This window comes from Vulpes vulpes, unplaced genomic scaffold, assembly GCF_048418805.1.
Source record: "Vulpes vulpes isolate BD-2025 unplaced genomic scaffold, VulVul3 u000000657, whole genome shotgun sequence".
Lineage (NCBI taxonomy): Eukaryota > Metazoa > Chordata > Mammalia > Carnivora > Canidae > Vulpes > Vulpes vulpes.
In genome coordinates, this window is record NW_027325810.1 from 306,858 (window position 1) to 322,814 (window position 15,957).

A 15,957-nucleotide genomic window follows, 5' to 3' on the forward strand; every position below is an offset into this window, starting at 1 on the left:
GCGTTTGCTGCTTTCTGGTGCTGGGTTTCAGCGTAATCTGGTAGCAACAGATAACTCTGTGCTTTGTTCCTGATCTTTTGAGTGGACGTAAATAGGGTCAAGAAGACGATTGCTGTAGGGAACAACCGTATATGCTGTGTGAGAGGACAAATCAATATTGGTCTACCTTGTGCCAGGCTCTGTTCTAGGTCCCCGGGCCCCCAAATTATTTGATAGTAGGAACCACCTGGGGTGCTGGTTTAACTTACAGATTTCTAGGCCCCTTCCTCCGGTTTGGGGTGGGAACCAAGGAGTCAGTATGTTTCACTAGCACCCCAGATAATTCTATCACCAGGCAAGCCTGAGAAATATTTGCAAGAAAGGGTTAGAAAATGAGGGAGCCCTAGCCCCTCTTCAGGTGACGGTGCGAGAGGGGAAGCAAATTGGTTGGTTAAGATCTCACTGGAGCAAGACAGGGAAAGACTGACAGAGCAACAGAAACATTCGGCATTTAGCGGAGCCTGCTAAGCCCCCGGCCCGCACCAGACACTTGGCCTGTTTCACCGTATTGGGTCCTCACGACAGCCTTGTGCAGGGGGAGCTCTGGCCACCTGTAGCTTACGAACGGGAGGCTCCACTTTGGTTCCAGGCCGTCCGGGCACATGGCAAGGGGGTGAGGGGGCAGGGGCCTTCACACGCCAGGCCCCTAACTGACGGGCTCCATCCCAGGATGTAGGAGGCTCAGCCACGAGAGAGGCCTGTGACATCTCTGCAAACAGGAGAAGGTGCTCAGGGACGGAGATGGGCCTCGGAAGACAGAGCGGGAGGTGCTGGAACCCGGCGGTGACTTCCCAATAGAAGCTCAGCTCACTTGTAAGTGAAGGAAGGGAGCTCCAGAGAGTGGAGGCCACCTGCCTGAGGCCGATCTGGCCACGACGCGTGGGGATCCAGCACCCAGCGGGCCCCCCTCCTTTGTGGACACTGGGAGGTCAAAGTGCGACGGGCCTTGGGTGCCTTGCTGACGAGGACGGAGCTGTTCTATAGCCCCTTTGAGCCATTTCAGCGAACAGCTCAGTGACATCGCGGGCACCCAATTCAGGGCGTTTTCGTCATCTCCCACGGAACCTCTGGATCCGCTGAACATAACTTTCCAATCCTCCTCTTCCTCCCTACCCTCCTCCATTCACTCTCTGACTCGATGGATTCGCCTATTCCAGGTTCCTCATAGACCTGGATTCATGGAGTATTTGTCTGTGTCTGACTTATTTCACTTAACGTGCTGTTTTCAAGATCAGCCATATGGTAGCACGAGTCGGGGCTGAGTTCCTTTTTATCTCCCATTTTTTTTTTAATTGTGGTGAAATACACAAAATATTTACTATCTTAACCGTTTGGAAATGTGCATGTCAGCGACCTAAGCGCAGCCACATTCTTGTGCAACCCCCCCCCCCACCCCTTCCAGGACTCTTCCCATCTGGCAAAGCTGACACCTGGACCCGCACACGGCACCTCCCCCTCCCTCAGCCTCCAGCACCATCCGCTTTCTCTAGGATTTGGACTCTGCAGGGTCCCTGCTGTCAGTGGACTCACACAGCATTTGCCTTTTTGTGACCGGCTTACTTCACTTCCCGTGATGTCCTCACGTTTCATCCCTGTTGCATCCTCTGTCATAATTTCCATAATTTGGAGGCTGATGGTATCCCAGTGTGTGTACACATCCCGCTGTGCTGATCCGTCCACCTAGTGACGTCCTGGGCCGGCGCCCACCTCTTGGCTATTGTGAATGATGCGGCTCTGCCCGTAGGTGCCCCAGGAGTCCCTTGACACGCTGCCTTCCTTCCACGACTCCGGCTCTATATCCAGGGAGGAAGCTGCTGAGCCTGTGAGAATTCTAGTTTTTAACCTTTGAGGAACTGTCCTACCGCTTTCCACAGCGGCTCCATCATTTTCCATTCCCACCTTCAGTGAGCGCCCCGGGGTTCCCGTTTCTCCGCGTCCTCACCAACGCGTAGCTCCCTCACTCCATCATTCTTTAGCGATGACAAATACTGTCAGGTGTGTATCTAGCACATTTTATTTATTTATTTATTTATTTATTTATTTATTTATATTATTTATTTATTTATCTATTTTTATTTATTTATTTATTTATTTATTTATTTATTTATTTATTTATTTATTTATTTTTAAATCTGTTGATCAGTTGATGGACATTTGGGTTGTTTCCAGGTTTTGGCTATTGGGAATAAAACTGGCCGGAACACTGACGGACTGGGAGCCGGGTTCCTGTTTTGTTTCTGAAAGTGAGATGACCGGATGGCAGGGTAATATTATATTTGACTTCTTGAGAAATCCAGACTTTTGAGGAAGATCTGTGCTCTGTGAAGTTGGCTCTGGCCTCCGCAGCCTTCTCAACAGATACGAGGGGGGGGGGGGCTCCTGCCTCCTGCAGCGCCCACGCAGCCCCCTCCCCTCGCAGCCCCTTTCCCCTAGAGGTGGGCGCTGCCCAAACGGAGCTGACCCTGGGGTGCTCCGTGGACCCTGGGGTGCCCCGGGGTGCCCCGGGCTTGGCCAAGGCCGTGAGGTCTGGGTTCATCCCAGGTGTCCCGCGAGGGCGGGGGCGGGGGGGCCCTCCGGCCGCCCTCGGATGCGCACGGCCCGCCCCCTCCGCCAGGTGAGCCGCACTGTCCGGTTGCCCGGGGCGGGCACTGCGGGAGGGAGCTACGCCTCCGGGGATGGCTCAGCCCCGCCCCCCGCCCGCGGCCGCCGCTCAGAGCCTGAGCCCCGGCCCCGCTCCCTCCGCCGCGTCCTCCGCATCCCGGGGCTCCCGGTTCCCAGCCGCGCGCGGGCCCAGCGACCCCAGTGAGCCCGGGGGGGGGGGCCTGGGCGCCCCCAGGGCACCGGGGGGCGGGGATCGCTGAGCGGGGGGGCAGGGGGGAGACGAGGACGCAGCGGGGGCTGGTCCCTGCGCCCCGGGAGCCGCCTGGGTCCCCGCACCGCCGACACCGACCCGGAGCGCGGCCGCCGCAGGTGCAGGTGCAGGTGCAGGTGCAGCTGCAGGTGCAGGTACGGGGCGCCCGGGGGGATGCTCGCCCCCGTCGGGCTCCTCGGCAGGCACTAGCTTTCGCGCCCACTCCCCAGGGAGGCGGGGTACCCACCCCGGGAGTGCCCCCCTCCCGGCCCCCCCCCCCCCCCCCCCCCCGCCCCGGGGACTGGGCTTCCCCCTGCAGACGCCAGAAAGCCGGAGGGAGCGCAGGACCGGCCTCCGCGGGGCTGGGTCTCCCAGCGCCCCCTGCCCACCCCCCCCAAGAAGTTTTTATCACCATTTGCTTTTAAAAGCTGACTTGGAGCCTTCCAGGTAGGTGCCCCGGGCACACGGGGCCTGCGGGGAGGGAGGGGGCCCAGCAGGATGGCAGCTGGACCGGCCTGGACCCCAAGACGTGCCCCCCACCCTTCAGGGGTGCAGTCTCACCCTGACGGGGCACCGGGGAGGGACTGGGAAGGGAACCGTGAGATCAGTGGAGGTGAGGCGGGCGGTGGCATCGTGGGGGCTCAGAGGGGCTTTAACCCCAGTGTCCCCCCAAGACAGGCTGCGGATACCTCCCCGCGGAGGAGTGTGGGCAGCAGGTCTCCCCCCTGCAAACCCCTCCCCAGGGCCGGGGCCTCTTAGGTCTCAGCAACTTGGTGTGATGCTTGCAGGCTCTGGGAGGCACCGGGACTGCAAGGGGAGGGGGGTTCCTCTTGGTTTTCTGGTCCCCAGCAGGGCAGTGAACCCCCACCCCCGCCCCCCATATGAGCTGCGGTGGAGGCATCTGGGGCAGGATCCCCCCCTTCCCCGTGGCCGCGGAGGTCTGAACCCTGGGCAGGAATTCTCTGCAGCCCCGGGGGTAACGCCCTCCCTTCCCGGGAGCTCGGGAGCTGGGAGCTCGCCGCACAGATGTTACTGATCTGCTGCCTGGAGGATGTTGAAACTCGGAGCGGTTAAGCTGTTTACCCGGGGCAGGCTCCGGAGCCCCCGACTAAGCCACTCAGGGGCTCGGGGGCTGTGGCTTCAGCCCCGCAGCCTCTGCCTGGGGACAGGCCTTGGTCAACGCTGCCTGGCTCCTGGGATCGCAGCAGACGTGCATGTGGGGACACGAAACCCAGTGAGGCGCGGGAAGGGCCGCTGCGGGGTAGCCTCTGGGATTCTGGAGGGTTCTGCGAGAGGAAGGAGACCAGCTGGGGGGCGGGGGAGACACAGGGCTGTCTCCTACAGGGCTGATGATATTCAGAATAATTTCTTTCTTTCTTTTTTTAAAGATTTTATTTATTTATTCACGAGAGAGGCAGAGACATAGGCAGAGACCCAGGTAGAGGGAGAAGCAGGCTCCATGCAGGGAACCCGACGTGGGACTTGATCCAGGGACCCCGGGGTCACGCCCTGGGCCCAAGGCAGGCGCCAAACCGCTGAGCCCCCCAGGGATCCCAGAATAATTTCTTTTAAGCCACAGAACTGGACCATTTCACAAAGACGGAGTTCACGCTGGTGGGAGGGGGGAGCGTTTGGAGCCGGTCACTTTCCTTCTCTTCAGCGCCCCCCCCCCAACTCGGGTCCTTTAGCAAAATCGCGGCCACACGTCAGATCTTCAGTGGAGACGAGACAAGCTGAGCCAGAGCCGGTTGTCTCTACTGCAGTCCAGCCTGCCCCGAGGAGCGGCTCTGTGGTTTTTATCCATTTGTCTTCTCTCCCCGCCTCCTGGGTCCCCCCCCATCGCTCTGTTCGTCGTGAGCGCGGGGCTAGCGGGTGGGTTGGGGTACAGGACGGCTTTCAATTTGGCCGCTCCCTTGTGTGTGTCTCGAAGGCGTAGGATGGAGCTCAGGCCCCGAGCCCCGAGGACGGCAGACGTGTCCTGACCCAGCGGAGAGGGCGGCGACCCCAGCCTCCCCGACGTCGCCCCGGGAGCCACCGGCCCGATGGAGGTCGCCGCGGGGCTCGCCCAGGAGTCGGCCCCCAACGCGTCCGCCTACTTCCCCTCCGTGCCTGCGCCCCACGGGGCCCACGCCGCGTCCTTCCCATTCAACTTCAGCTACGGCGACTACGACCTGCCCTCGGGTGAAGAGGAGGACGTGACCAACTCCCGGACCTTCTTCGCCGCCAAGATCGTCATCGGCGTGGCCCTCGTGGCCATCATGTTGGTGTGCGGCGTTGGCAACCTGGTCTTCATCGCCGCCCTGGCCCGCCACAGGAAGCTGCGGAACCTGACCAACCTGCTCATCGCCAACCTGGCCGTCTCTGACTTCCTGGTGGCCGTGGTCTGCTGCCCCTTTGAGATGGACTACTACGTGGTGCGCCAGCTGTCCTGGGAGCACGGCCACGTCACGTGCGCCTCCGTCAACTACCTGCGCACGGTCTCGCTCTATGTCTCCACCAACGCCCTGCTGGCCATCGCCATCGACAGGTGAGTCCGGGGACGCAGGGACCACAGAGAAAGGGCCCCGGGTCGACCCCTTCCTTTACTGCAGGTGTGGACGGACGGGCGACCTCTGTCCTCTGCGGACGTGGATGCCTTGGGGGGGGACCTTGGCCCGTTGGCCGACCAGTAAGGAGACTTCTGGTTTTCCAGCCGTGGCGGGCAGGGGCAGTGGCCGAGCTCCCCGGAGCCGAGTGGGGGGACAGCTTCTGATCCCTGGGCGACGGCCGCTCCTGGACGGCCTGCTCGGGGCCTGGGGGCAAATAGGTTCGAGGACACGCGGAGGGACAAGTCTCAGTTCCAGGCAGGTGCCTTTCGAGTCAGCTTGCCCGAGGAAGATTTTCTCAAAACACAAGCACCTCTCCCCTAACCTCCCCCCGCCCCCCCAGACGGGTGATTTGTTTTGAAGAAAAAAAAGAAAAAGAGAAAGAAAAAGAAAGGAAAGAATTTCTTCACATGCTCTTACCGGTTCTTTCCGTCGGGGCACGTTTGCCCTCCCCAGAGGTTCGCGTGGGCGCTCGCAGGGCCCGGTCTGGCCTCGTGCCTGAAGCCGTCAGAGCACACTGCACACCTGTGTTCGGCGGTGTCGGGCCTTTCCACTCAGGACGAGCTCCTGTGCTAAGGAGCCCGGGGGCGGGGGGGGTGTCCCCGGGCAGTGTGTGCAGGCCCCTCTGCGAAGCTCTCTTCCTGGCGCCGCCGCCGGGGTCAGGGCCCCGTGTCCTCGGGCCTGCACGGCCCGTCCCTGCCCCTTCGCCCCGAGAGCCCGCAGCACAGCCGCCCCCCCAGGTTCGTGGCCTCAGGGCTCCCGCGGAGGCTCCCCCCTCCCTGCCCCCCACAGCCAGGCCGCCCCGGGGCAGCGGTCCGGGACCAGCGCAGCAGATAGAACCTATTTTCTGAGGCCAAAGGCAGAACAAGCCGAGATAGCGCGACCTGGAAACAGGCCACTGCCCAGGCCCCGGGGGCGTCCCCCAGGAGGAGCCCGGCTGCCAAGCCTTAAAGGCTGGGGCCGCAGCCTCCTCTCTCGGGGCACGAACGTCAGGGACTTGGCCTCAAGGGCACGAAGGTGCTGCGTGCGAGGGGTCGTGCCTGCAGGGCCCTCCATGGGGTCCGGGCGCCCTGGGCCGCTGCCGCGGCTGACCCAGGCGGCTCAGGAAGGGGACGGCCGAGCACAGCCTCTGTCCCCAGGTCCCGCTCCGGGCTGGGAGGGAGGGGCTCCCGCTACGTTGTCTCCGACTTCCTGAAGGTGGGAGCTCAGAGCAGAAGAGCGTCCTCTCCTGAAGTGTCACCTCCTGCACAGGGGGCGCCCCAGCCACGGGCGCGGGCTGGCCTGGCACCTGCTCGGCGGCGGTGCCTGGTCCCCGGGCACAGCCCGTCACTGCGCTGCGGGTGTCCCACGAGGTGGGCGGTGGGGGCTCCCAGGGGGGCGGACCCCGGCGCCGGTCAGGGGACGCTGGCTCACCCTGACTGTGCAAGGGCCACTATCGGTGCCAGGCGTCAACCCCGGTCTGCAGGATCACGCTGTTTAGACGCGGCGGCAACATCCGCTGCACAGCGGGCCTGTCTCGTCGGGCCCAGCGGGGTGGGGATGCGGGGCCTGAGCCCCGACATTGAAAACGGCGCTGTGGCCGCCACAGGCCGCCTCCCCGAGGCCCGAGCCAACCAGCCGGCTGCTCGGCTGCACCTGTTGGTGCCTTTGCTTCAGATGAGTCGCGTGTGTTTGTGCCACCTCCTCCCGGGGTCGTGGTGCAGGGCCTGCAGGGCCTGCTTGACTTTGTCGGGCCTCGTGTGCTGTTCAGGATTGGATCGGGGCTTTTTCAGGTTCTGTGTTGTTAGTTTTTAAAACATTTTATTTATTTATTCATGAGAGAGACACAGAGAGAGAGAGAGGCAGAGACAGGCAGAGGGAGAAGCAGGCTCCATGCAGGGAGCCCGACGTGGGACTCGATCCCGGGTCCCCAGGATCATGCCCCGGGCTGCAGGCGACACTAACTGCTGAGCCACCCGGGTTGCCCCCGGGGGCAACTGATATTTTTGTCTCGATGTCACGGATGACGCTTCCGTTATAGGAGGCCTGGAGCTTTGTTCAGCGAAACCGCAGTGGTAGTGCCTATGCGGGCAGGGTTCGAGCCCCGCTGCGGCGCCTGCTAGCGCCAGGGCCTCCCGTCAGCTACCTTCCCCGGCCTCAGGCTCTCCTGTGTACGGTGAGAGTAATAAGAAAGCCCGTGTGCTGGGGTGTCCTGAGGATTCGAGGAGGTAAGACGTGTGGTTGTTCGGAACCAGGCGTAGACCAGAGTCAACAAGTAAGCAGCGGGTCTTAGGGGCCCCTGGGGCTCAGCGGCGTGACCCCGAGGTCCCGGGATCGAGTCCCGCGTCGGGCTCCCTGCATGGAGCATGCGTCTCCCTCTGCCTGGGTCCCTGCCTCTCTCTCTCTCTCTGTATCTCTCAGGAATCAATAAATACAAAGCAAAACGAAATAGCGGATAATTCTCAAATTAACCCTTACAGCAGCAACAACAAAACAGACCCAGGTAAAGTGATGACCGTTTTCGATTGGCCAAGCTCTTCGAGGTGGCTGTTCCTGTGATGTGAGGTCAGACAAGCTCTGGTGCAGGGTGTGCAAGACACGCAGCTATGGAGACAGAGCAGAGCAGAACTATTTATGAACCAGGGTCCCTGGTGCTCCCAGATGTCTGTGCCGCCCAGAGGCTGTCTCCCTTTCTCCGCATTCATTCAATTTATGGGACCTGCTGCGGGGGGGTGACGGAGGGGGATATATCTCCACCGTCTTCACTGCAGCCTCAGGGGCTCCTGGATCTGCCCCTCAGCTAACGTCCCCTGCTCACAATCCACGCTAAACACTCATTCATGCAAACAGCACGTTTTTTTTTTTTTTTTTTAGATTTCATTTATTTGAGAGTGAGAGAGCACAAGCAGGGGGAGCAGGAGAGGCAGAGGGAGCAGGGGCCCCATGCAGGGCTCCAACCCAGGACCCCGGAATCATGACCTGACCCGAAGGCAGACGCTCAAGCCCTGAGCCCCCCAGGCTCCCCGAAAACAGCGCGTCCTGAGTACGAGCCCTGTGGACGGGACGGTGCGGGGTGGGGGGAGGAGCTCTTTGCCTTCGTGCAGCTTTTCCCCCCAGGAGTGGGGAGAGGGAACAGTCGGGCAAACAAGCCACAAACCAGAAGGCGATCTCAGCAACGCTCTGAACCAAAAAAAAAAAAAAAAAAAAAAAAGACGAGCAGGAGAACGCTGAACGTGATGCAGGATGGAAGCTGCTCCAGGCACGTCGTTGGGGAAAGTGTCCCCGGGGAACAGGCATTTGAAGGGAACTCTGGGAAAATTGAAAAAAAAAAAAAAAGCAAGCAAGCAAGCAAGCCAGGCTTTGAAGGCTGGGACGACGCATTCCACACAAGGGAAATGATCAGTGCAAAGGCCCCGAGACGGCACCCACACGGGGCAGCAAGGCTCCATGGCCCGAGGGGAGAAGGAAGGCCGCCGCCGCGTCACTCGCGTGTCACGGGCACAGCTCCCCTCTTGCTCAAAAGACCTCTAGGGACCACGGCTCGCATCCCTCCATCTTTCCTCACGGTTATCGAGTCCCAGGCGGCGCCCCGGGCTCGGGCTGGGTAAGCACGTTCCGGCCCTGTTCTCCGAAAGCCGTTGCCATCTTTCTGGGTGGGAGCTTCGCGATGGCCCCTTACGTCCCCATTCATCCAGGGCCGAGCGCCTGCTGCGACTGAGGCTTGACTACAATCCTGGGTGCCCAGGATTCCCGGGGAAGTGGAAGCTACAGAAGAAGTAAGACTGGATCCCCGCCATCGAGGAGCTTGCCGTCGGGGCGGGGGGTGCAGATGGTGGGACGAACCCTGAGTTAACAGAACCCACAGTAAGGGCTGTGTTTTAAATGAAATTTGCAGAAGGATGACGTCATTGCATACCAGGGAGGCTTCACGGAGGTTCACCCATCGGCGAACTCACGGGGGACGTCGGTGCTTCCCGAGGCTGCTCGGGTGCTCAGGCCCCCGCTGGCCCCGCGCAGCCGGGAGACTGGGGCTTAGCAGATGGGCCGACATCCCGCCTGGATTCTGGGTGAAGAGGGGGGCGCCCCCGGCGCCCCACGCGCTCTGGGGTACGTGGATGGCACATGGAGGCCAGTGCAGCTGTGTCTACACCCGACGGGAAACCCAGACCCTGGGGCGCAGAGCCCAGGGATGTTCCTTTTCAGCTCCCTGCTCCAGCAGGTCCGACTCCCTGTACCTTGATTCCCAGACCTTCTGGAATAGGACCCTGCTGCTTCCCATCTCTGCTCTGCTTATGTTCCTTGCCCCGGAGGGTCCACACACCTCCCCAGGGGACCTCGTCTTGTAAACCCCGCCCCTACCCCCCGTGGAAAACCTTTCCCGTCCTTTACTGATTGTCAAGCCGCACCCGTCCTCCTGCCCTCCTGGAACCCTCCAGAACGCTGGCATCCTTTTCTCCCCTTCCTCTGCAGCGCAGCTGGTTTCCACCCCCGATGTTCCAAGGTGTCGGGCAACTGGCAGCTCCTTAGGTGCATCCCTTGGCCTGTACCCCCCTGTCCCCCCGTGTCCCGTCATCATGGCTTCGTCGGTCACTCTCACGCGGTCCCTCCTTAGTGGTCATCTACTCTGAAGGAATCATTAATTCCTTGTCCCTTCCAGGGGGGACGTAGACTCTGCATTCCGAGGCACGTGTGAAGTGGGGGTGCAGAGCCCCGCAAGAGTGGGAGCAGTAGGGACGCCCGGGGGGCTCAGCGGTGGAGCATCCGCCCTTGGCCCAGGGCCTGACACCAGATTCCTGGGATCCAGTCCCACATCAGGCTCCCTGCATGGGGCCTGCTTCTCCCTCGGCCCAGGTCTCTGCCTCTCTCTCTCTCTCTCTCTCTCTTTGTGTGTCTCGTGAATAAATAAATAAAATCTTAAAAAAAAGAAACAAAAAAAGAATGGAAGCAGTAAAGGAGCCCAAGCAGACTCTGACGGCGTCCTACGGGTTCCCCAAGTGACGGCGTCTAACGGGCGCCACAGCTCTCGGAGGCAGGCGAGGCAGGCACTCTCCCCCGTCGCCCGGGGCGCGTGCAGCCAGGGGGCCCGGAGGAAGGACGCACGTTCCCGCAGTTCGAGGCAAAGCCGGGATCAGAGCCCTGGTCCTCTGACGCTTAGGTCGGCGCAGAAAAGAGTACTCTGGGGGGTGCCGTGGGGGAGGAAGGAACAGCAGCAGATCGGGACCACTCGTATCGCAAACGGGTGGAGGCGCAGACGTGGCCTTTGGCAGGACGGTGGGTCGGTAGAACGTGGGGGGACGGCAAAGGGGAGGGGGTGGTGAGAGCGAAGGCACTGAGCTCATAGTAGGCCTTAGGGGTCAGCGACTTGGGGCGCCGCGGCCTTCTGGGGCCCGGGCCTGCGCGTGGACAGAGGCGCCGCCGACACCCGGCATCGTTCCCCTTCCCCTCTCGGCGCTCGGACACCGGCGGGAGGGCAGGGACTGTCGCGGGGCCAGAGCAAGCCCAAGGGCCGGGTGCACCGACGGTGGCCCCGTCCCACCCCGTCCGCCGTCTCTCCAGACAGCAGGAGTCTCACTCCAGTGAACTCTCCGAAGGACACGCAACGGAGTCGGCTGCCTGCGTTGGGGGGAGAAGGGCGCGAACAGCAGGAATATAATCGGGCAAAACAAACCAAAAAAACAAAACAAAAAAAAACAAAAAAAGGAATGAGCTTCCTCTTCCAATCAAAATCCCAAGAACATTGACCTCCAAGGGGTTGGTTTCAAAGGCAACAGAGTCGCTCTGGCTTTCCTTCAGGCTTCTCACGCCTGCTCTTGGCTCTACCTGGGACAGGCCGGGGACACGCGAGAATGAGTATTTCCAGCGTCGTCTGGCCATTCCCTCCCCTTCCCTCCCCATCTGTCCCCTTCTCCAACTTGTACCCCCTGCCAGACGTGGCAGGTCTTCCAGGAAACCAGAGCTCTCTGCGCTCTCTCCCTGGGCAGGCGGCTTTCATACCACACAGATGACTCACATCCCCCCCAAAGTGCTCTCTCTTCATTCCTGGACCACTGTGCTAGCAGCCGTGTGGGTTTTTTTTTTCTTTTTTTTTTTTTTGGAAAGAACAAAAGCAATATCTTTTACCGCCTGCTGCTTTGTGGCTAAAAAAAAAAAAAAATTATGTATATTCCTGATTGATTTTTCACATCGACCGTGAGACAGGGTTAAACGTTTTCGATCAAGCGTCCTGTGTGGTGTGTGACCTTGAGAGAGTCACTCCTCTGTCTCCAGGCTCCGTTTTTACCCCTGAAAAACAAGGTACGTGGTCACATGCTCTTCCCTTCACCTTCGCATAAAGAGCAGTATTTCTTTTTTTTTTTAATTTTTTTTTTAAATTTATTTATGATAGTCATCAGAGAGAGAGAGAGAGAGAGAGAGAGAGAGAGAGGCAGAGACACAGGCAGAGGGAGAAGCAGGCTCCATGCACCGGGAGCTCGATGTGGGATTCGATCCCGGGTCTCCAGGATCGCGCCCTGGGCCAAAGGCAGGCGCCAAACCGCTGCGCCACCCAGGGATCCCAAAGAGCAGTATTTCTAATGACGCGGAATGAGGGTGGAACTTGGCCCACTGCTTCCACTGGAAAGGGCAAGCTCCCCCCGACAGCTTTCTGGAATTATCAGGCCCTCTCGGCTCTTCATGGTGAGGTAATTAGGATGAATGGCCCTGGAATCCGGAAGGACCTGGGAACAGAGCCCGCCAGAAACCAACGGGAGTCATTACTACTCCATTTAGTAATAGTCACCATTTACTGAGCATCTATCACATTTGAAAGTGTGTCAAAAACTGCGTACACGCGACAGGTAGGGAAACCGAGATTCGGGGACATTAAACAAAGCCTGCCTGAGGCTGCGACAGCTCCTAAGGGGCGGAGCCGGGGTTTAGAACCTACTTTTCTTGAGAGCCCACAAGGCCGTTTCTCCGTTGGGTCGCACCTTCTCGAGATGGTAGCCCCGTCTCCAGGATTGTCCTTGTTCTAGTGTTGCCCCAACAGTATCATGACCCACGACGTCCCCCTCACGGCGGTTGGTCCTCTTTCTGTTCTCGTCCTAGATACCTGGCCATTGTCCACCCGCTGAGACCCAGGATGAAGTATCAAACGGCCACGGGCTTGATCGCCTTGGTGTGGTTGGTGTCCATCCTCATCGCCATCCCTTCCGCCTACTTCACAACCGAGACGGTCCTCATCATTGTCAAGAGCCAGGAGAAGATCTTCTGCGGCCAGATCTGGCCGGTGGACCAGCAGATCTACTACAAGTCCTACTTCCTCTTCATCTTCGGCATCGAGTTCGTGGGCCCGGTGGTCACCATGACCCTGTGCTACGCCAGGATCTCCCGGGAGCTGTGGTTCAAGGCGGTGCCGGGCGTCCAGACCGAGCAGATCCGGAAGCGGCTGCGCTGCCGCAGGAAGACGGTGCTGGTGCTCATGTGCGTCCTCACGGCCTACGTGCTGTGCTGGGCGCCCTTCTACGGCTTCACCATCGTGCGCGACTTCTTCCCCGCCGTGTTCGTCAAGGAGAAGCACTACCTCACGGCCTTCTACGTGGTCGAGTGCATCGCCATGAGCAACAGCATGATCAACACCCTGTGCTTCGTGACCGTCAAGAACAACACCATCAAGTACTTCAAGAAGATCATGCTGCTCCATTGGAAGGCTTCTTACGGTGCCAGCAAGTCCAGCGCCGACCTGGATCTGAAGACCACAGGCGTGCCTGCCACCGAAGAGGTGGACTGTGTCAGACTGAAGTGACCCGCTGGGCCTCGCAACGTTTAAACAAAGACAGACCTTTGGGACCCTGACCAGGGTACGGAAGATACACCGTCAAGCAAGAAGCCTTGGGTGGCTGCCGGGGGCAGAGTGAATGGACAACCCACCAGGCACTGATGTAGCCCATCTCTAGGACTGTCCTTCGGCTCGAGTTCTCTCTTAACATTTGGGGGCATTGGAGCATGAATAGGACACGGGCTCCTCGTTCTTTCCTCAACCCTTCTAGTCTCATCTCTGGTCCTGTCGCTGTGAGGAGCCTCAGGTGCATGCACATGGATACCCCAATACGCATGGCCAAGTTCTGTCCAAATCTCCTCCGTGGCTACCCCTCTGGCTTACAGCTGTGCCCATACACGGTGAGGCTCATCATCAGGGGAAGCCACGCAGACCCTAGAAGCCATTTGGTCAAGGTACTAAGGGGTTCTGGGTGTCTTGACGTGCTCCAGGGAGGGCCTCGGCTCAGGCCAAGTATATCCTCTGGTCTCCAGGGCAGACCTCTGAGAGCCTGTGGGGCTCAGGGCAGGAGCTCGGGTTTTCTGGGGATAAGGATGCTTCTGCCCCTCAGTTATTCTGACTTGGACCAATTAGGCTTCCCCTCAAGTCCTGCTCTTGAATCCACACCTGGAAGCATAGACTCTTTGAAAGCAGGCACAGCCCCTCATGGTGTGGCCGTCAGCCACGTTCCACGTCCACCAGCTCTCCCCCTTGTTGTTACGGTTTGAGGGCAAGAGGAGTCCATCACCAGTGCCCGAAGCCCATCACGGCTGTTAATCCTTTGGATTAAGACTTGCTTCTCTCTCCTTGGAACAGATCACCTGCCATGTTTCTACTCCTCCGTGTAAGTGGAGCCTTGCGACCCGGGGGCAGGTGGTGAAGGTTGGTGGGACAGCCCTGGGCATCCAGGAAAGACGGGGACATACCAGCGGGTGAAGGCGACCCCGTGGGATTCAATGCCTCCACGGGCTCGTCAAGAGCTCATCCTACTTTCTAACGCGCCCTCATTGTGTAGTGTTTCCAATTTTGGAATTTGGACTTTTGGGACCAGAAGATCTGATCCAGCCTTGGCTCTGCCACCTGTGCGACCCTTGGGAGAGCTTCCCAAAGGGGACAAGGCTAAGGCCTGTGAGAGCTCCTGATGAGGTGGTTGTGAAGAGCCGAGGAGCCGGTAGGTGGGTAACCAAAGGAGAGGACCGATGACTGTATAGTGTGCCCGACCGGGAAAAACTTGCCACCCTGGCTTCTGCATCTGGGAACCTTACCGTCTCCCCTTGTCATTACTCTTCGTGCACATTTTCCCTTTACCTCTCGTGGCCGCGCTAACGTGTCACGTCCCAACAACACGCTGGTACCGCGAGGCAGAGACGTCTGGTGGTGAAGATGCAACAGGGAGTGGCAGCGTGTCTCCCCCCGGAAGATGAGTTCCAGGTTTTAGGAATCTCAGAATGAGACTGTCTGCAATCATGGACGCGTTGACCACGTTCCTGCTCCCGGCCAGCGTGCGCCTGGGCAATGTGACATTTGCTTCTCGATCTTTCTTTAGTTTCCTAAGTGTGTATAGCTAAAGAGTAGATGTGTCCTTTCCCTCTCAAAGAATCCTAGAGCAGCACATTTCAAAGGGTATTTAACTGACACTCGTACGGCGTTTCCCTCCAAATAGAGTCAACTCTTAATTTTTGGCAGCAAACCTCATTTTTTTTTTTCCAATAGTTACTTTATTTCCCTGGAAGACACGTTCAAAGATCCATGTCTTCCCACTCACCATCCAGCAGACCGTTCTACGCTGCCATCGGAAAACTCTCAGAGAATAAAAACTAATTAAGACATGAGCCCAGGGATCCCTGGGTGGCGCAGCGGCTTGGCGCCTGCCTTTGGCCCAGGGCGCGATCCTGGAGACCCGGGATCGAATCCCACGTCGGGCTCCCGGTGCATGGAGCCTGCTTCTCCCTCTGCCTGTGTCTCTGCCTCTCTCTCTCTCTCTGTGACTATCATAAATAAATAAAAATTAAAAAAAAAAAAAAAAGAAGACATGAGCCCAAACCCGACACGTCCCAGAGGGCGGTACTTAGTCCTTGTAAGATGACATATTCCGTTCTAGACTCGGGAGAGGTAGCTTCGGACCACACAATAGTAATGGGACATAGTTGGCTGTTGTCCCGTTCGCCTCTCCCATTAGAAATCTAAGCGAGAGTGGACTATGGCACAGGAGCTCCTCACACGTGGCAGCCGAGCGGCTTTGCTTTTCGGCCTAGAACGTGTCCGCTTTGCACTCGTTTAAGTGTCTGTGATGTTCCTACTTGTTGCGTCTGCTTGCGATTTTCCACAGTGAATAAGTGTCGTGTTGTGATCAAGTGAAATAAAAAAAAGAAAACCAGCCAGTGCCGATCTAAGCGTGGAGCGTAGCGTGCCTGTAATTTCCACGTCTTCCCCCTCGTCTGGGTCACGGCGTGGAGCTGCCTCCCGCCAGCGCCGGGCAGAGGCGGCGGCCACGGTCGCAGCAGTTGTGAGAACGGCGCTGCCCGGGCCCCTCCTGCCCTCGCGCTTCTCCGTCCTCCGCAGCTCTCACGGTTTAGATCTTCCTCCTCTGAGGCGGCTCTGGTAGGACCATCAGTGCCTTTTCAGCATCTAGATGCCAAGACATGAAATCTGAGGACCCGCTTACGCCGTCACGCGGCCTACGGCGAGCCCTTGGCACGGGCTTCCCG

General features: G+C 59.2%; 1 protein-coding gene across 4 annotated transcripts; it reads left to right on the top strand.

Moving 5' to 3' along the window:
- The first annotated feature begins 2,776 nt into the window (after nt 1-2,776).
- Nucleotides 2,777-15,642, top strand: PROKR1 (prokineticin receptor 1). 4 transcript variants are annotated; one of them, XM_072746097.1, is made up of 3 exons: nt 2,777-2,841; nt 4,821-5,417; nt 12,541-15,642. In XM_072746097.1, the coding sequence occupies exons 2-3, from the start codon at nt 4,933-4,935 to the stop codon at nt 13,235-13,237; spliced, it is 1,182 nt and encodes a 393-aa protein (XP_072602198.1). In that variant the 5' UTR covers nt 2,777-2,841; nt 4,821-4,932; the 3' UTR covers nt 13,238-15,642. The 4 variants fall into 4 exon arrangements, with proteins under 4 accessions (XP_072602198.1, XP_072602196.1, XP_072602194.1 ...); XM_072746095.1 differs by lacking the exon at nt 2,777-2,841 and adding an exon at nt 2,949-3,045; XM_072746093.1 differs by lacking the exon at nt 2,777-2,841 and adding an exon at nt 2,992-3,337.
- Nucleotides 15,643-15,957: the final 315 nt, after the last annotated feature.